The sequence below is a fragment of the Labrus bergylta genome, chromosome 6, assembly GCF_963930695.1.
Source record: "Labrus bergylta chromosome 6, fLabBer1.1, whole genome shotgun sequence".
Classification (NCBI taxonomy): domain Eukaryota; kingdom Metazoa; phylum Chordata; class Actinopteri; order Labriformes; family Labridae; genus Labrus; species Labrus bergylta.
In genome coordinates this window covers 28,855,996-28,877,865 of record NC_089200.1, presented here as the reverse complement: position 1 = coordinate 28,877,865, position 21,870 = coordinate 28,855,996, and the positions used below count along the sequence as shown (strand labels likewise).

At 37.1% G+C, this 21,870-nt stretch overlaps 1 protein-coding gene across 1 annotated transcript in view; it reads right to left on the bottom strand.

Moving 5' to 3' along the window:
• Positions 1-6,676: 6,676 nt before the first annotated feature.
• The window catches only part of LOC109983086 (gamma-aminobutyric acid type A receptor subunit gamma3), a 77,738-nt gene continuing 62,544 nt past the window's right edge, over positions 6,677-21,870 (bottom strand). The window contains exons 8-9 of the mRNA XM_020632619.3: positions 17,726-17,925; positions 6,677-13,943 (exon numbers count right to left, since the gene is read on the bottom strand). Coding sequence (XP_020488275.1) covers positions 13,665-13,943; positions 17,726-17,925 — 479 coding nt within the window. The 3' untranslated portion in view covers positions 6,677-13,664. The remainder of the gene's footprint in view (positions 13,944-17,725; positions 17,926-21,870) is intronic.

The following is a 21,870-nucleotide window of genomic DNA, read 5'->3' as shown; positions in this document are numbered from 1 at the left end:
TCTAAAAACACAAACATGAGAAAAAGTGTGACCCTTACATTTTAATTTTAAGAGGATAATTAACAGATTTCAACTTGCAGGATTATGCATTTCATTTAATAAACATAAAGTAAGAAAGCATGAAGAAGTGATGCTTCGGTGATTAATAGTTCAAATGAACAAATTAGCAGACAATTTAATGTCACAATTCTTTCATTTGTGAAAATAAACAAGCTATTATGTTCAAAGACAGGACGGAAACAGGGTAACAAGAAGTACTGTGAATGGAAACTATAGCATACAACAACGTAGATCTACATTTAGACAATCACCCCTCTCTATCAAAGGCTGTAAACTCTGGAATACATTAAACACCTGAAACAAAATTAATCTCAGACTTAAACTCTTTTACAAAAAAGGTAAAATGCTGGCTGAAAGCAAACCAGAGCTGTACCCAATTCAAATTGTACCTTAAATCTGAACCTTAAATTGGTTTATAGCGTTTGTATTGTCATGTTGTTGTACATGTATTTGAATGTATCCTCATATAGTGTTATGGGGTTTTATGTGATCGAATGTTGTACATTCTTACTCTGTTTGTTTACCCAAAGGCCCAACTAGGACAAGAGTTGGAAATTAGATAAAATATATACTCTTAATGCATCACATCAGTTTCATGCTTTGTATTGAAACAATGTTCAGTTGCATTGTCTCTATGAAATAAATAAATCAAATTCAATTCAACATAACAACAATTTAAAAAAAGGTAAAATGTCAAATGCAGATTGGAATAAATGTCAGTGTTTAGCTGCCAATTAACTTGTATATCAATGCAAAATAGATTAAACACACATTTGCATTTTGACTGCTGATGCCACCAGCAGGTTTTCACTTTTGGCTTTCCTGAAATATTAAATTAGAGCACTATGAAATTTGGTACAGGAATCCTTGATGTGCAGATGATAAACAATAAAATTATTGGGCATTCTCTGACTGTTCTTGTTGAGTCAGCACTGGTTTACTTTCAAATCGTTCAATATGTTTAAAACACACCCTGAGCTGTGTTTTGTGCTCATCGCTACTTAACAAACATTTGCATGCACACACAGTTAAAAATGAAAAGGGGGTGTGACTTAACGTTGCTCAAAGTGTAATATTTGGGCTTTTGCATTTTGTGTGATAGTTGTAAATGATGCTGTGACACTGGGATTCTCCTCAATGACCCCCAAATGAACTGCAAACTTTCATACTATTTGAACTAAATATAATGTCACATTGAGTATGTTGTATGAACTGAAATCATATTTTGCAATTTTGTGTATGCAAGAAATTCAAAGGAATTGGAAGTATGAAACTGGAGTAAACTGGTCATACTAACTGCCTCACAATGCATTGCTGCTTTCAGACTACCCGATCTCAGATCTCGCCAGTGGCATACAAATAAAATTATCTGTACTGAAATACGTTTAATTTGTTGACAAATGATATCAAAATGACTACATAGATATATTAGTAAAAAACAAATATATTGATGTTGAATTCTATTCACGGACTGACGATCATGCTAGCTTGATGCTAGCTTATCCAGCGTAGCACGGACTGGAAGTACATCGCGTGCCCCTTAGTTTAGTATGTTGCTAATGGCTAGGTGGCAGTATACAGTATATACTGTTTGAGTATGTACAGTAGTATAGCAGTATGTTTGAGTATGTACAGTAGTAGGCAGTATGTTTGAGTATGTACAGTAGTAGGCGGTTTGTTTGAGTATGTACAGTAGTATAGCAGTATGTTTGAGTATGTACAGTAGTAGGCGGTTTGTTTGAGTATGTACAGTAGTAGGCAGTATGTTTGAGTATGTACAGTAGTATAGCAGTATGTTTGAGTATGTACAGTAGTATAGCAGTATGTTTGAGTATGTACAGTAGTAGGCAGTATGTTTGAGTATGTACAGTAGTAGGCGGTTTGTTTGAGTATGTATAGTAGTATAGCAGTATGTTTGAGTATGTACAGTAGTAGGCAGTATGTTTGAGTATGTACAGTAGTATAGCAGTATGTTTGAGTATGTACAGTAGTATAGCAGTATGTTTGAGTATGTACAGTAGTAGGCAGTATGTTTGAGTATGTACAGTAGTATAGCAGTATGTTTGAGTATGTACAGTAGTATAGCAGTATGTTTGAGTATGTACAGTAGTAGGCAGTATGTTTGAGTATGTACAGTAGTATAGCAGTATGTTTGAGTATGTACAGTAGTATAGCAGTATGTTTGAGTATGTACAGTAGTAGGCAGTATGTTTGAGTATGTATAGTAGTATAGCAGTATGTTTAAGTATGTATAGTAGTAGGCAGTATGTTTGAGTATGTATAGTAGTAGACGGTTTGTTTGAGTATGTACAGTAGTATAGCAGTATGTTTGAGTATGTACAGTAGTATAGCAGTATGTTTGAGTATGTACAGTAGTAGGCGGTTTGTTTGAGTATGTATAGTAGTAGGCAGTATGTTTAAGTATGTATAGTAGTAGGCAGTATGTTTGAGTATGTATAGTAGTAGACGGTTTATTTGAGTATGTACAGTAGTATAGCAGTATGTTTGAGTATGTACAGTAGTATAGCAGTATGTTTGAGTATGTACAGTAGTAGGCGGTTTGTTTGAGTATGTATAGTAGTATAGCAGTATGTTTGAGTATGTACAGTAGTATAGCAGTATGTTTGAGTATGTACAGTAGTAGGCGGTTTGTTCTGACAGCCTCAGAGGAAGTGGTTCAAAAGAGGAAAGGGAAGGGGTTAGTGTTGCCAGATCTTGCAACAGAAACAAGCAACCAGGTCTATGGAAACGAGGCGCCTGATCACAGTCCTATAGAGGCCGATATATAAATGTATTTTTGCATAACATATGCAACGACCAAAAATATTCTGTATGTTGTAATTTTACATTTCTCTTTTTTCAACATGTCCATGCTGAAAGAACTCAAGATGTTTCAGATTTGAGGCTATTTAATGTGTCAAGAAAATCAAAGTAAATGTTAGCTAAAGACTGCGATTTTGTTGTCACTCACTGTCTGTCACCTGTGTGCTTGTGTGTGCGCGGGCTGTTCGGTGTGTGTGTGTGTGTGTGTGTGTGTGTGTGTGTGTGTGTGTGTGTGTGTGTGTGTGTGTGTGGGGGGGAGGGGGGGGGGGGTCCTGCATCAGAACAACCGATCATGTATTGCTTTTTTGAGAGATACATGGAGCAAGGCAAGCCCAAACAAGCAACTACACTTCAGAAACAAGCCCACAAAAACCCCCGCATGCGACTACATTAGTAAGCCACTTTACAGAATAACAAACACAAAGTTGCTTATATGAGCTGACTTGGCAATACCAGGAGGGGGAAAAACTAATGTATTGAACTAACCAAAGAATAAGGAAACGATGGAAGGATGGGCCTCAGACTTGAACTGAAGTGTGATTTGAGCTCTTTTAGTTTCTTGGTCCTCTTGGTCTCGGCTTGTGTTGTTGGGTTCTTATTTTGCCTGGGATCTTATGATGGTTGGGTTAAATAGGTTTGTTGAGTATTTTGCTGTTTTGGTTCTTTGCTGTTAGATTGTCTTTTATTGTTCTGGTTAATTTGCATTGTCTATATTCTTGCTGTTGTTTATGTTCTTCTGTGTTTGGTTAATTTTGCTTTGTTCCTGGTTATGCCTTCGCTGAATGTCAAATCACTTTGTAAACCTATGTTTTTAAAAGTGTTATATAAATAAAGTTATTATTATTATTACATAATTTTGCCCTGAAGTCCTAAAACATAAAACAGACAACTGCCAGGTAATAAAATGATAACAAGGATAACAGTGAAATATTCAGGTGCATATATTTGACCCTGTTACAAAAGCTGTGAGCAGGGCTGGAAGCTCTTCGTCTTATGATTTATTACTCTTGTTAACTGAAACCATCGATCCTGTTGGAAAGCTTTTCTTCTGTCCTCGGCTTTTAGAGCATTAGGTGTCAGGATTAGTTTGTACTGACGTTGGTTCAACTATTGTCCCAAATAAACCTCCTCATCTACTTTCTTTCTTACACTCATGGACACTCAGCTGCCAGACTATTCAAAGGCTTGTGTAACATCTCGTTCCCTTCATTAAAATGTTATTAGAAACACAATTAGATTTACAAGTTTTTTTATTCATTCTAATCAACATTTGCTACACATTTAAAAATGTATTTTTTGTCAAATAAAATGCAAAAGTAAACTACTAGTCCTTTCTTCTACATATATATTACAATGACTATTTCAAAAAAGGTTAATATTTAGAAGTTGCATAAAATAAAAAATAAAAACTTAGGTGGAATGTATTGAAAATTTCATATACTTAAGAATTTGTATACTCAGGCCAGACAAATCCCATTCAATTGCGTTTTTGCAGAGGTTGAAATATCTGTCCAACGCAAGAAAACCTTGAAATTCTCTTTTGAAAGTACAAAAGCAAAATGTTGTAGAGTCAGGTAGACAAACAGTTTGTTGCCCTTTGTTGCCTGGTCTTAAGTTGCTTCATTATTCCAGAAAGAAAACGGTTACTATGGCAACTGGCAATTTGTAGGGCCGAGTAGTCAGGTAAAGGGGAGGTCTGATCTGAGTGTGAAATCTAAAAAGGACTTTTTGTTTTTCTGCTCAGCTCCTCCATGGCTCATAAACTGAGAGAGTTTTAATGACTCCACAGACACAGTGAATTTTTCTGAATGAATCCCTGTGTGCAGCTGGAGGACGAAGCATTCAGTGTAGTTGGTCCTGCACGTCATTAATGCACCATGTTTCAGTGTTTTGCAACCTTCTGCACTGTGCTGGACTGGCTCAGACGCATTTTTGCAAAGTTTACCTCTTGACTCTTGAGACCCCTGCTTTGTAGCTAATTGATCTACGAAAACAAACCTGAGTATTGACTGACAATTTCACAATACTTAAAAAAAATTCTGTATATTCCAGTCAGATTGGTTAAAAGTCTATGTTTGCATTCTCGGGTACTTTAGTCGTTTTTTTAAAGATCACATGGAATCAGGATCAGCAAAGCATTAAAATGCAGGGATTGCCCGAGGAACAAAGGAGCTATTTCCACTACCTGAAAAAAACGTGTGATTTGTTTATTTTTCTACACTGTGAGCTTTCAATGGAGGTCATAGAGGATATGTTTGGAAACAACATGGCTGATTAATGTGACGTTCATGTTCGTCTTTCTCCAGAGGTACTGTATATCCTTCTGTTGAAATAATATATGAAGACGTTACAGCTTTCTTAACTTTTGCAGATCAACTCATTCTGTAAGATAAAGACTCAACTAGATGTTTAATTCACACTAAAAAGAGTTTCAACTTAAGGAATTTGCAGTTCATTTTCCTACAGACGCAAATCTAAACAAACTGCATTTGTTTGTGTTCAAACAAATGTATTAGACACTGTAGATATCATGTCTTTGGGCAGCTGAGGGCCTGTTTTTATAAAGAAAGTTCAACATTTTCAGGACACCTTTCATCTGGCTTCATTAACGCCAACAAATGTGATCGCTCGAAGCTGTCACACAACGCTGGTTATCAACTCCATAAGTCAACCAAGAGGTTCAGCGAGCACGATCAGATAAATGGTGCAACTTTTGAAGCATTTTACCGATCTCTAACCTGGAGAAGTATTCTGTTTGCAGAGCGTCAAATGTAACAAACTGAGAGAAACCCGTCATGTCTGAAAAAAGGTTACCACAGAACAGACGGGTATCACAGCTGCACCTGCAAAGTGCAGAAGGTACAGCTGGTAGAAATAAAGCAGACTGTGTGAATGTGCAACTTAAGGCTTTAAATATCACTGCTCCATCAGTGCCTGGCAGATCTGACTGTAATAACATGTGTTTATAAGGTTCAATTATCTTTTTGCCCACATGTATGATGGAGCAAATGACAGTTTCAGACTTGTTGTTTTAGCTGCAACCTCTTCTGAATCAAACAGATACATGAAGCAGATGAATAATTAACTAAAATAACATGTCACACAGAAGCATGTATTCACTTAGAAAATAAAACTCATCTTGGAAATACTAGATTTTTATTTTTATTTATTAAATCTGCTCGGTTTTTACAAATTAACAAGTATGTGAACTTGCAAATTCAGAAAAACAGAGCAGATTTATATATTTACACATACAAATGCAATTGGTAGTTTAGTTCCAAAGTGCAGAAAAAACACTATAGGAACAGTTTTGTCCCAGCATCCATTATTGAGCGGAACAAGTTGTAGGGTATCTGTGTTTATCATGTTTTCTTTTTTGTTTTTCTCTTCTTCTTTTCCTCTTTACTGCTCTATGCGGTTGTTGATCTCATTAAAGTTCTTGCAGGCTGGGAAGCTGATCCCATGCTTCTTAATAGTTCATTTATTCATTTACTATCTATGTTAATGTTCTCAGTTACATTTACTGATCAACTTGTCTATCAAATTGCACTTTTACCCATGTACCATGCATTTGCACTTTGTATGTTTGATGTATTGTCTATTTATTAAATATGACTCTCCCTGCAACCAAACATACCTACGGGAACAAATAAAGTAACCTGAACCTGAAAACTCTCCCATATGATCTAATGCGATTCAGACCTCAGATAAATGGGCAACAACACAAAGTCAAAGCTGCTTCAAACAAAAGATGATTAGAAGTACAAAATGGACTGCACTAATGTACATTTATGAAAAAAAAAAACTTTATTCCATGTTTAATTTCCATTGGTAGTAAAGCACGTTTCAGATATAAAAGAAACACAGGTATGAAAATAGCATGGGCATCAGAAATGATTTGAAGATGCTGGAGACAAAGCAGAAAAATCATCATTAACAACCCCACTCACAGGACAACACGCTGCTGAGGAGTACAGTCTCTACACTTGCACTTCCACTGAGTAATGAGATATCTATGTCACACTTGAGCCACAATGAAAACACAAAGCAGGGGAAGTGCACACTTCAGTGTTGTTGGTACAGTAAGTTAGAGAGGAGATAATCAATCAAAATATGATTCACCTCTATATTGAAATACACTGCAGAGAGTAAAAGTTTGACTAAAGAATGAAAACTTATGGTAGAAAAAAAAACAGTTTTTGTACAGAAGCAGACACTTCTCTCACACCTCAGTAGATTACTGCCACAGATGATACAGCAATGTTTGAACTTGCACATAACATCGACCATCTTAAAACACTTCTAGGCTATTTATTATTTCTTTCATGCCCAAAGTTTCCCATCAAATGATACTCCACAGTACAGCAATGACTCCAGTTTAAAACCCCAAAGACAACAATACCCTCAACATGATTCAGAAAATCAGAGAAAAAACGGACATGTCTTTGGCTTATTCATCACAAAAACACTTGTGGCTTAGAATCTATGCCACGTTTACACTGAGTTTATGAAACTTTAAGTCACCAGAACTGCAAGAATTATCCATTAAAGTAACCAAAGAACAGAAGCCCTGAGGGGCAAGTGTCAAAAACATTTCATACATTCCTTTTATTAAATCTGTAAAATTACAATAAAAAGTGTCCTGGGGGGATTTTTTTTAAATCTCAGAAATCATGAAGGAAAAATTTAGCAAATAATAAATTTGTTTTTTTTTTAATTATTTTCGTATTTCGTCATAAACTTCATTAGTAACAAGTGTGGAAGAAAACAAGGAAAAGTTTTATCATCATAATTTAGATCATGTGGTTGATCCCCCACCCTGTTTAAAACAGATTAAAACTTTTGGAAATAATAAAAAATGTTCCCCTCTTGGCAAAACTTTTTTTCTTTCTTCTTTCTTCTTCCTGTTGTTTTCCTTTTTCTTTTCTCACATAGAAAAAAAGGAACATAGAATGTTCTTTTTTTTTTTTTTTTTTTAGAAGTGTCCTTCACAGTCTGTTTTATTGAAATTGTTGATAAAAATAATTTTCTATCAGACTTTCATAACAGAGCAACAAATGTGTTTTTGTCACAGAACTCTCAAGCCTTTAATACCAAATGTCTAAATCACAAAAACTGCTTTGTTGGTAGGGATTTATAGCACATCAGCGACCGACAGATAAGTTTCATGTCTAAATGTCGGTCTCCCACATGCCCATCTGCATAATCCTGCTGATCCTCAGCACAGATGAGTGGATGCCCAGAGCTCATTCACTGTTTCAGTCAGGAGCAACACACATGTCCGTACTGGTCTGAGATCAAATCCCAGCCGAATCCCTCCCTGTGTTTACCTGCTTTGCTCTCCCAGAGCCTGGAAGGTAACATTGAGAAATGTGAACTGTCCAGTTCAAAAAAGATGATGAAAGAAATATCAGGGAGGGCAGAATAGGGGTTTTGTCATCTTCAGATGAGAACGGCGAAGGCTCCAAACAGTAAATCTTTTAAGTCAGTTTAAACACATTGAATTCATTTTGTCTGGATCTAAAACCTGGCAACAGAAAAAGCTTCATCATGAGATGAGTACTTGTTTTTTGTAAACTCATAGGTCAAAGGTAACACCTGCACAACGACTCCAATCTACAGATAAATGTCAAAAGATCTAACAGAAAATTAAAGAATAGGGACCTAGACTGACCATGCTCTGTAGCATCTTGGTCGCATGGTAGTTGTTGATATGTTCATGAAAACAGAATAGATTTGTGTATGGAAACAAATTTCCCTCTTTATATGATATTGCCCAGAATTTTAAACTCAAGCATTTCAATACAACGGTTGACCATTTTCCTCTGAGGGTTCTTCTGATCTCAAACCTCGCTAACTTTCAGGGTTTACATAAGATCCCTTGACTTCCATAAACGGATAAAATATGCTTAGCAAAAATACAGAAATTTTGGCTGACTGAAAGGGGAATAAAAGGGAAATTTATGTCCATGAACATTGATAAATGTGATGACTCTTTCAGGATCTGTTGTAAGACTGAGCTGCATATTCAACTCTTGATATTGTTACTTACAATAAGTAAGTGAGTACTTTTTTATGCATGCTGCTGCTGTGCTAGTGTTTTCCATACTATTTTTAACACTGAGTCAGACCAGAATGAGTAAGTCAAAGGTCCTATGATTTTAACAATCAAGGCGCTGTTGAAAGTTCATACTTGCACAATACAAACATACAAATGGGTTCATATAAACCAGCCTGTCTCACGCCTCTCCTATCTGTTCGTAGCTAATGTTGGCTTATTGAGTTGCTTTCCATCCTTTCATGGAAATGTACAAGTTATTGTAAAGTTTAGCACCAATCAAATTACCTTATTGCATCACCCTCCATTTGTTAGTGGAAGGGCCTCAGTACAAAGAAAAATCTGTGGTCCACAGAGTAATGAACAATCATTAATCACCTCTAAACACAGACTAATGTGATATCGAACAGAAGTTTTGCATTCACATTGTGGCCAAAAAAACATAGGCTGTGTCCGAAACCCCAAATTAACATACTGCCTACTACATACTCAAACAGTATACTGCCTGCTATCTCGATCCTTAATATATGGTTTGCAGCATGCTTAAGTACGGGTCATGTGACGTCCCTCCGGTTAAAGCTATGTTTGATAAGCTAGCATCAAGAATAAATAGAATCTAACAAAAAAATAGATCCATTCATTATGAATTCAGTTACGTAGTAATTTTAATATTATTTGACAACATATAAAACATTACATTACAGTTATTTATTTGTTTCACACTAGCAGGCTTGCTGATGAGCTCCGACGTCTGAGAGCTGCAATGTATTTGGGGGCAGTTTACTATGATCAGTGTGCTACTGTAAAATAATAAAAAAAAACTATTATAGGCTGCTGTCCATGCAGGCATGTCTTCTTGACACAAAATTGCATTCAAAGATTTCGGATCGTGCTACTTACTCAATTTGACATCTCATCGAGTATGAAATGCGGTTTTGGACACAGCCTTTGTTTTCAATTTTGTTAAAATGATGATCAATTTAGTGATTATTGAAGCTTTGAAGCAAACTAATCTTTATAAATTAGATCAGTTTGTAAATTATATAAACATAGTCAAGCTGAATAAGTGTTTCATTCAAGCATTTCTCTGATCCCACATTTACTAGCAACTGAAAGATTCCGCTAACATTAGCATTTAACCTCTTTCAGGCTAACATTTCAGTTAGCAAGGCATTTAAGCCTTTCCTTCCATATCAATGTAAACCTATTTACTGGTGTTGTTAGCCACAAAATGGTGTTACTTCCTTTATTAACATATAGTTTTGAAATTTCCAACACTTGTTTAAGCTAGGAGGAGTTGCTATATCATTGTCTTTTGTAAAATAATGTAGCATTAGTGTAAGCTAGAAAGTATGACATTTAGGATGGCAGTAGCTCAGTCTGTAGGGACTTGGGTTTGGAATTGGATGGTCGCCAGTTCAGGTCCCGGCACGGACCAAATCAGTAAATTGGCCTGATAGCTGGAGAGGTGTCAGTCCACTTCCTATTATTATTATTTTAGCAAAGTAGACTTCCTTTCTTACAGGACCATCAAACAGTATTTGGTGCTAGGAATAGGTGCAATAGCTGGATTTTTACTCCTTTCTAACTGTGTCATGTTTTTTGTTAGTAGGCCTATTTTAGGCCTAAGGATGAAAATTAGCTATTGTGCTAATTCTAGCATATTTACAGAGGTGCATATTGCCAATATGTTGATTAATGTGCATGAATTATACCATTCTTGTCCTATATTTAAAACTATAAAAAACTGTATTGTTAGCTTGAAATAGGTGCTACTGTGAGGTAAACATGTCTACATCATGTCATACCATCAAAAAGGAGGCTAACGTTAGCATTGAAATAATGTATGATGATTGAAATTCCTGACTTTTTCATGTTATTGTAAAACTAGCAAATTGTATTGTTCCAAGAAGCAAGAATTTAAACCCATCCAATTTATTTAAACTAGAAAGTGCTATTACCTTTAGCTAGGTGTGTACACTTTTCTTACTTAGTAAAGCATCAAATGGTTTTATTTAAAGAATAATGTGCAAATGTAAGTTAGAATTTAACAGCTATCTAATTGATCAGTTTCGTTTGTTAGTGTCTTTTGACATTATTAAACAGCAATGTTATCTATTTGTTTTTTAAGCTTTAAGCATCTTTTTGCATTTTGTGGGCTAAATGAACTGCCTGCTAGGAACTGTTAGCTAGGATTTTTTGTCAATCTTATAATGCTATTAAACAGTGGGCCAATTTATACAGTAATTAGATGCCACTGTGAGATGGAATTTTGCACCTATCCAATTTAATCACGTGAAGATATCATTTTCATTTGTGCGTGTCTTGTGACATTATCAAAAAGCAATGTTAGCAAACAAAAACGGCAAGAAACAACGGTTAGAGTTTTAAGTGTCTTATTGCATTATATTATTAAACTAAGCTGCCTGACAGGAATCTTACAATGCTATCAAACTGGATGGAATTTTACACCTATCCAATTTAATCATCATTACATTTTCTTATCTTTCTTTTTTTTTAGCGAGGAAGTGCTAATTCCATTTAGCTATGCCTTTATATCAGATTTTAACCATCAACTCCCCTTTCAGTTATCAATCCATTTTCATACAGCATCTTGTTTGTCTGTATAGGCACAGTTGGGGCACTTCATATCAGTGCTAGCTGTACTGTTCTCCTGCTAATAAACATTCACTTTCATATCTATTGCATTCATATAGCCACAATGTAAATGCAGCATCATTACCAGCAATTGTCAAATACTCCACAAGTCAAAAGCAACATTCAAAACACATTTTGTCCACCACACCATTACACCATTACTGTATGTGAAGTATCAAAACATCAAGTGTAACCAATTTACTGTGGGGCTGTTCTCAGAAAACAAAATGTACTGGGCACATATGTGAAATATTTGGTACATACAGTACAAAACAAAAGTAATAGAAACAAAACTTGAAAAAGGGATATAAAAAGTTCTTCTCACTGCCCCGGGCAAAGAAGTAGCCTTCATTGAGGTGATGTTTTCACCATGCTGAGGTTATAATCAGAGGTAAATATGTGTTCATCTCAGCCCTAGGCTGGCTACACTAAGGCAATTCAACGGTTGCTAATGCCAAATCCAAACAAAGGGAAATCAAATTAAAATAAACAGTAAATATTTAAACTATAAGTCTATCGTGGTTAATTTACAACTTCCTCAGGATCATGTTAATTTGTCAGTTGCCTTTAAACTAGAACCAACCGAGACAAAGACTAACGAGTGTGATTATCACATTTGTGCCTGCGGAGAAGTGCTAATGCCAGCCATTATATTTCATTTGTGCACTTTGTTCACAGAGGAAGAAAATCAAACACCCAGTTCTTGCCTTTTCACTTCAGCTAGTTTGTGTTCAGAGCTCTGGCAAGAAGTGGCTGCACTGCAACGACAGTACATCAAATCGAAATGAAATCGAACTACACCCATGGTTGCCTTTGTTCCCCGGGTGCTTCATCACACAGAGTCCATATATGACAATGTAGTTTGTAGAGAAAAGGAACTGCTGTGTTTTTCTCCCTGTCCTTAATTACATTAAGCCATAGTTTTATGTTTTTCACAACTCGTGAATCATTCCTAGAAATTCAGGCTAAAACACTTTTAATGTAATAACAGATCTTAACAATTTGTGGAATCAGGAGAAGTGTCAGCATGCTTCAGGTTTTATGCTCAGCCGGGCAAACTGGCAGGTAACCAAAGGCTAGTATTACATGAGCGTGGTATCATTCTTCTTATCCGACTGTGAGAAAGGAAGTAAAGTAAACGTTTATAAGAAATAATCTGAAAACAATTCCTAAAAGAATATGTCACAGTTGGTGCCCTGTGCAGGATTGACCCCACAGCATTTAATAAAGGGACTTTTACATTAAAGTGTTGTTTTGTGTCTGATGAGAGATCTGTGCCTGAATGTCAACATGTGTCTGTATGAACACAAGCATAACTAAACCTAAAACAATTAAGACAATAAAGCACATATAAATTCTGCTGTAAGGTTAATTCACACCAACTCCTCTTCCCTGGAAACCACTTTACGTATTACAGTGTAGGCTCCAGGGGCTGCTTATAGTGTAGCATGCAGGAGGAATGAGTCATGACTAATGGCTGAAAGTAAGTGAGAAGAGATAAAACCCGAATGATTTTTCATGAAGTTGTTACAACAAATGGCTGTTTTATAAATGTACCTCAAAGCGCCGAATGAGAACAGCCATAATCAGTCAAAGCCAGGCTCTTCTTTTTTCTCATATAAATCATTATTCCCTGATTATTGTAGCAGATACTATCTACCCCTCCAGAGGAAGGCACTATGAATGGTTTGAATGTCCTTGGATTTTCATCAACTGGATTTGACTGATGGCTGGATAATAACGTGCCGGTACTCTCCCTACAACATAAGTCATCCTCCTGATTGAGAAGTTTTCAGGGAGCAGTGCGAAGCACATTTCCCTCTTTGTCTTCAGATCGTCATTAGCACACAGTCCATCCTCCTCTGTGTACAGCATGTTAAAGGGAGTCAGTATTGTGTTGTATTCTCATACCTGAAGTCACAAAGGCAGAAATCTCTTCTTGGCACAGGCTTGTCCTGTCCGTTTGTCTCCAGGCTACTGCTTCAGGTACCACAGGAAAGAGTTTATTTGGTGTTACCTCTTTATTCATCTTGCAATTCTTTAGTTGAACTGATCCTGCAGAGTGCTAAAGGTAGAGATAACCCACCCAATATACAATGTTGAACAGTAAGAAGGAGGTGGGAAAAAAGACACGTGAGTATGCGTCCAGTTCGAGTAAATCTATGTGGAGACGTCCTTTCCTCCACCTTCCGCCTTTACACTCCTCGAAGCAGCAGAAGAAGCTCTGGCAGTCTTTTCCGTCCAAACACTCGTAGACACAAGCGTCCTCAAAGTCCTGCCAGTACAGGGAGTTGTTTAAAGTGATGGTGGTGTGTTGGGGTCTCACATCCAGGACTGAATAGTTCTGTGAAGAAGAGAAAAGTGATTATTCAGCTCAAGTCTTGTTCAGTCATCAAATAAGGTTCTTTCCTACAGATAAACTACTTTTATAGGTGAAATTCTGAATGTTTTAGTCTTTTCTATCTCACAACACATCCACTTTATCAGATGTGTGAGTGGCTCAATGTTTCAAAACAAGAAGCTGGGTACCAGTCGTGTGCAATTTGTAGATGCTGTCATCTAGCTTAAGCCTAAAAGATTTTTGAAATCTGAACAGGTGTTGAAAATGTGACACTCCACACATGAGGAAAAAATAATGATTGATTTAACAGTTTTGGTCCTGAGGAGCTGAGGAGAGCAACGATATGACCCAAACAGCACACCATTCACAAACAGACTCCATTCACCATCAACCAGCGTCCAGAGTCAGGACTCTTAAACCTGGAACTCTCACACACTCTCTCGCAGTCGGACAACAAGTATGGCAGACAGCTGGCAGAAAGAGTTGGCAATATTTTTTACGGAAAATTCACAAAGAAAAAATAAATAAACTATGGGTGAAGCTGACAGCATAAATAGGCTGTAAATGGGGCGCTTCCTTTGGGAATGGTTTCGTCTCAGATGACAATCCACAGGGTGTGTGTGTAGCTGTTCTCGGGGGTTCCCCACACACAACAGGAGATCATTAATATTAAACATGTTTGATCTTAACCATTTTAATAAGTGCAGCCACATTGTTGCTCTGAGCAGAAGCCTCACACCCCGTGCCTTTAAAGTCTTATGTGTCAGTACAAAGACAGATAAAAACCCTCTTGGGTAGAATTTTTGAGCAAAGAATGGGCCAAACAAACCCTGCGCTTTCTTTTCAATAAGATGCGTAACACATGTTGCTCTGAAGGCTCAGATAAAAAAAACAGGTAAAAAGATGTTAAGATATGTACCATTGCTTGGCACATCTGTGCACACAGATTTGCAAACTGTGGGTACCATTTCTAGAAATCTATAGATTTTTTTTCACCTGAGCCTTCGGTGCACCATAAAAGATTAACATAGCATATTTATTTAAGCAGACTGCAGAGCCTGCACATGCAAACTGATGCCAGAGGGGTTCCTATACCTTTCCATGTAAAATCCTTCTGTAATGCCCTGGTTAATGTTATATTTCACCAAATGTCCAACTTGGTTCACACTTTATTTTCTTTGTATAAACTTGTATATGTGTATATTTCTTTGGGGGGAGTTTTATTTTGTTGTATTTTTGTTATGTGACCTTTGACATTTTGGTGATTTAACTTCCTGTGTTTTTGCTCTATTCTCTTCAGACGGCTTCAGGCTCAATGAGGAGATGTGTGCATGTAGAAACCAAACAACTGAAGTTGTACTGATTCAAATATTCTGTACACAGAATATATTCCCCTGGAAAGGCAGAAGCTGTCCTTGTCTTATTATTACCGCACGCAATCAAAACGCAGAGGTTAAAAATGGTGTCGTGTGAAGCAAAAACAGCTACACTTTGACCATTGACCAAACTTATATGACAAAGATGGGAGTCTTCAGAGCAGTAACCAGGCATGTTGGAGTTAATCTATTAAACCAAAGCTTTGTCACAGCACATGATTTCCACTGGATTTCATCAATGTCAGTGTGACAAAACTCCGACTTGTAATGAAAGTCAGTGGTTTCATTATATCAACCTGAAGAGTTATGGTGGGTGATTTAATTTTTTTACAATTAACAGATGTCCTTTTTTTGGACATTTAATAAATATTGAATTGTGACGAACTATTTATGTGATATTAATTTCCAGTTTCTCCTGAACCCCTTGAGTTGTTGGGGAAATATTGTCATTTTCTTACAAGAAAATGATGTCTTTGATTATTGTTCTGTTTTATTCGAGCCAAATTTTAACCTATGCTATGCTTTAATGGGCATACTGGTTTACCATGGCTGGGAAATTATTATTTAGTAATGAATTGTTGAAATGAGACAAAGATATCCGCACTATTTATGTGAAATTTCAGTATTTTATATCTGTTGTATTTAAGTGTAAACTGGGGTAACAGAATAATACCATAGTGACACTGCAGAGTTATTCATGCATAATAAATACAGGCATCCTTCAAATCCATGTCTCCACTTCGTAAGGCAGACTTTTATTAAAATTCTAAATCTAAATGTTGGGATAACCTCAGACTCAAAGAAGCTCCTTTGTGGTCACAGAAGTAAAAGCACAGATCTTTTCACAGTGTACTCCTCTTCATTAATAATAATCTCATTTTCATGTGTAAAGGCAGTAAAATGTTTTTTATTCTTTAGTTTTCTTTTGGAGAGTTTAGTGAAGACACTCTCGAGTCATTAGATTGAATATGAAAAGCTCTGCCAGGAATAAAGGGAAACGAAAAACAGGACACAAAAATAGATTTTAGAATCTTTACTTTGAACAAAATTTCAATATTTTAATCATTTATTTTGGTTTTTATTTTGTGTTAATCTAACATAAATCAAGATAATTTAGTATCTCTTTGAATTCTGCCTTTATTTGATTAAAAAGAGGATAGATTGACAGGCTGGCTAAGACACTGTTGAAGTGGGGGCTCAACGGTGTCCTGTGTGCTGACATCTTGCTGCCATAGCCTGTAGATATTAATGAATGAAGCCTGAGTGACGTCACCCATCTGTTACTGCAGGGGGCTCCGCAGGTTCATCGGCAGCAGCCGCCATGTTGGAAAAGCTGTCTCACCTTAACTCTTAGTTAAACTAGCGACAGGCTGAGAGCTGGAGGTGAGGCAGGTTTTAAGCCTCTAAACAAACTTTCACAACACGCCTGTCCATCAGGTCAGCTAAGCACCTAACTCTGAATAACACGTATTGTTCACAAAATCAAAATGGGTGAGTTATACAAAACATCACCCAGTACAGTGAGTGCCCATAATGAAAATAACTAATCAGAGCATTATTGTTTTTGTACCAGGCTGTAAACACGTTAATTTATGCTGTAAAAAATGACTTATTTGACTGGGCTGTGTATTTGACTACCGGTCATCGGTCCGATGTTTGGGTTTGGGGTCTGATGGGAGCCAATTAGTAGGGTAGTATCGGCGTTGTCACTGTTGGCTGGCTTGCATGGATCTATTGGGGTTGCTATGACAAATAGGGGCCAAATGGTAGTTTTATGATACTTATCAGTGGGGCATGGGGGGGTGGTTGGGATGCGGGGTTTCGGATGCGGCTTGTTCTCTGTTTGGGAACAGGTATCTTGTGTTTATTTCAAATTCTTGTTCATTTTCCGTTTTAACATGTTTTACATGTCAAACGCTTCTGAATGTATACATATTATGTAGTTTGATAAAAGACAGGTGTATTTTCTAAGGCAACAATCTCACATTTCATCAACAGAGGCACACTTTAATCTTTAGAGCATTAATGTTAGGGCAGTTTTATTATTAAGGGATAAAGCTTGACTTTATTGTACAGTGGCAGTCTGAAACCCCTGCCTCTATTGTTGATGGTCTAGAAAAGACCTGTCTTTGGGAAGCTTGTTCAGGCAGATGCAGTGTCTCTTAAAATAGAACCGGTCTTATCAGAAGAACTTCTAAAAGACAGACTCGCATCACCAAGCCTGGGAGGTTTTCTAATCATCTTCTAATCACAAAACTAAAGCTCTAAAACACTAAAAGTTATACTTTATCGGCATAAACTTGAACTGGTTTTACAAATAAATCACTGATAAGTTTGTTATCAATATTGCTGCAATAATACCTAATATTTGCATTGAAACAAAGTACATGTATTCCAAGGCATACTCACCGATCTTTTCGGGTGCATGCAGCTGGGTCTTCGAGTGCTGTATGAGTAGTAATTTAATGTTGCGTACTCCATCAGAGCAGCGAAGACAAACAGGAAGCAGACGGTGACAAAAAGGTCCATGGCGGTGACATAAGACACTCTGGGCAGAGAAGTCCGGGCCACGCTGCTGAGGGTGGTCATGGTCAGCACTGTGGTGATACCTGAAAGGTAGAAGAAAGGACAAACTTAAAGGGGACATATTGTGAAGAATCCACTTTTACAGTGTTTTTGAACATATATTTGGGTAACCTGAGTGTCTACTGACCCACATAATGTGAAATAAATCCATCCAGTCCTTTGTTTGTGGTCTGCATGAGTCTTACAACACAGAGAAAAATGCTCTGTTTCAAATTTGCTCTCCTTGTGATGTCACAAGTTGGATCCTGGTAAAAAAAATAACCTCCCATCCCCGGTATCTCCACCCCCAGCCCAGAAAAAAACTTTTGCGCAGGTCTGCCATTTTTAATCTCACTACAGAGTGATGTCTAACGGGAAAACTCAGAGGGGGTCATTACATTTAAAGAGACACACACACCAAAACGGAGCGTTCTGAGAGAGCTGGTTTATACAGGGTCACAAACCTCCTCTGGTGCTTGATTCATGTTATATTTTGACCAAAGCACAGCACAGATGTTTCAGTTAGACCACAGGGGACTGTTTGAAAAGGGGGAGAAGGGGGAGAATATGTCCTCTTTAATTCTTGATCTGCTCATGTTTCAGTGTGATACCATGTGTTATTTCACAGAGATTAGAGCTGTTGTCATCACCTTATCTTGGTGCTTTGTCATATTTGAAATACATTTTTGTTACGGTTTATGGATTGATGGCAGTTAACACTTTTTTTTTTCTGCCATTAGACTGTTCAGCAACAATTAGGCACGAGATGCAGCACTGTAACAAACACTGCATTAGGAAATTGCTTTTCACTGAATTGATGACTGTTTACCTCTAATAGGTTTCTCAATGATAAAAGTCTTAACAACCTTTTATGCACATAATATTTTTTCATTTGATTGTTTGATTTACTTCATATTTTATATGTGCGCAATAAAAACAGTATAAAATGTCCAAACCCTACAGTAAAAAAAATCCTTAAGCCAGAGAGTTCGACACAGACTTCAAAGTTATTCTGTGAGACTTTCACATACAAAAACATGAGCTGTGCTTCCTCAAAGTCCATTCTGGTAAAAACTGCCAAACTTCACCATCCCTTTTATTATTATAGTTTAAAATGAAATGACCATGGACGAGAAAGGGGAAAACCGAAGAAGGAATTTTCAAAAAAGACAGTTCTACCTCTCTGAACATTTCTACTTCAGACTTCTGCAGCTTTTTTTTTTCTTTGAACAAAACTTGAGAGGGAATTTTTGCATGAACAATGAGGAAGCCTGACTACACCTGTGAGTGTTATACTTTGAGTTAATATATTTTCTTCTTTCTCTGCATGCTGCATTATTTTAAAAGTTTTTTGCATCTCCAAAGAGACTGTAAACTTGATCATCCTGAGTCAACACAGCACTGAAATATTTTCTACTTATACTGACAGGGATGGAACTGGTTACCTTACAGCTGCTAATAAACACACAGGGCACTGCTGAACATTATAATTCATTTCAAGTCTCTGGACATCTGACAAGTGTACATAAAGTATCATATCCCTTCAGCTATAATATCAGGGCTTTGTTATCAAGGAAAACTCCATCTCCTATAAGCTCTGACTTTGGTCTCCGTCAGCTCCAGCTGAGGGACATCTGTGGCTCTTAAGCTGCAAGTGTCTGATATAATTATTTCCTCTTTTATGCACAGTTGGTGCACTGGAAATGTTTTCAGCGTGTTATGTGGCTCAACAGTGTGGCTCAGAAGGAAACATCCCGTTAATTTTCCTCCATAGTGGAACTGATTGTTAGCCATAATGTCATAACCGTTGAAGGTGGAATGACCACGAGCTACCTGTGTGTGTAATGATGGTATATGCACCCTTAGAAGACACAAGTTCAACACTTGATTTATTATCATAATCTCGGGGGAAAATATCTACACTACCAGCGATCATTAAGTGTCACAGCAATGTCCCTGATTGGTGGAGCTCGCTGTTAGCATGGAAAGCTAGTTAGACACAGAATGTACTACTGACGTTGTCATGCACCAGTGAATGTAATGTATATATTCACACAACACAAACTAAAAGACATTACAACACTTACAACAATACCATTACAACACATTACAACAATAACAAAGACCAAAGTTACATTTAAGAAGAAGCTGTATCATTCACAATGGATTGTGGGATGGGTAAATCCTTGATTCTGGACAAAATTTTGTGAACAGTCTTGTACCTTTGCCAATGCCGTTTTTGCGCCATATCAAATGTATTATAGTCACCATTATTGACGTAGCTGGTTGTCTTGGTTCCAGGCTTCAATCTCTTGATATAAGGATTTTGTGATAGGATAATAGAGGAGTTGAATGAGGAAATTTACTTCTAGAAACAGAACTGCTGAAAGGGTGGGTGGTCACTGTTGAGCTTTATTCGCTTAACCTAGAAACAGCTATTGCATTTGAGATAATGATGGAGGAACAAGACCGGACTAGAAATATATAATATATATAATAGCTGCGGCCCGCAAAACTAAATACCGAGCTGAAAGGTGCAAAAACTTTCTGTACAGGTTAGATGATGGTGCGGTGACATTTCTGTGGGTTCAACGGAGTCATTAAGTCAACAATTTTAATGACTTGTTTTAGCCAAATGTCATATTTATTTTTAAGCTCTGAATATTACAAAAAATTGCAGCGTTAAAAATGAATTTGAAGCCCTTCAAGCAGTATTAGGTATAGTGCTTAATTCATGAATGGGCCTTGCCTTGCCTTCATTGTAGAAAGGTAGGCTGGCTGATGAAAATCTCTCTAATAGCAGGTTTCACTTACATAGTGAGTGGGTGCCATTTCCTTGATTTACTGCAGGAAGTTGCACCTTCCTTTTATCCAGCTGTTTTATTTAAAGTTAAACAACCTTTAGACACCCTTAGCTGCTGAGTTAGGAGCTGACATTTTCATTTTTACTGAAGAGTAGACGTTGATGACGTCACTGAGATTGAGAGACGTGAGGAAAGCCTCTTTATCTCAAGTATGATCTCATTCTCTCTGCTCTCCTCCTGCTCGAACATTAAAGAGATGCCCACAAGACGAAAAAACACACACATCTGTGACTGTTTCGCCGAGGTTCCCATGGTAACAAGCTGGCCTTGTCTATTTCAGGCAGACATCTCACACGTTTCCTTTAGCCCCTGCTTGCCACAGTGATAGCACTTAACTGCCTCGTGCTGATGCTGTGGCACAGATTTTCAGAGTTTAGGCTGTGAACGATAGAAAAGCAGCAGGTTTGAAGAGAAGAAAAACTCTGAACAGCGTGTGTGAGAACTTACTGAGCTAAACTAGTCCTGTAACTACAAGTTATCAAGACTGAAATCTGAGCTGGAAAGCATGACTCACAGCCGTCCTTTTCTACACCTGAAGGGCTTTATCTTTCCTCCCACACAGCTCCTGTGCTCCCACAATCAGCCTTCATCTGACATCCGTTCATTACCCCCAATCCATACCTGTTTTATCTGAAGCTGATTCAGATCCATTGCAGCAAATTTTTCAGAATAAAATCACACATTGTTATAAGAAAACTACGTCTGATTCACAACGCTGTAGCCAGATAATAAACCTAAAAAGAAAGAAAAGAACGTACCGTAACTGCTGTATCAACATGATCTGTGTAACAGCAGAATTTAAAAGTTATTTTACTTTACCTTGTTCCTCATGAAATACTCTTTCAGTTTATTTTGTGTGGAACTGTTTTGTTTTTGAATGTCTTTGTATCCCATGAGAAAAAAAAAGTATAATAGAATTTTATATCATAATGTATAATGTATCAGGTCAAGTCTAAGTTCATCAAACTTAACTGTATTATATCGTATCATACTGTGTTGAATAGACTGGACTTGTTTGTTTTAATTCCATAGTGTGTCGTGTCAAATCTAATAAAATGGTACTGCAATTTATATTCTATCAGTTAGAATAGACCTGTATGAAGCAAAGGTAGAATGTATCGTCTC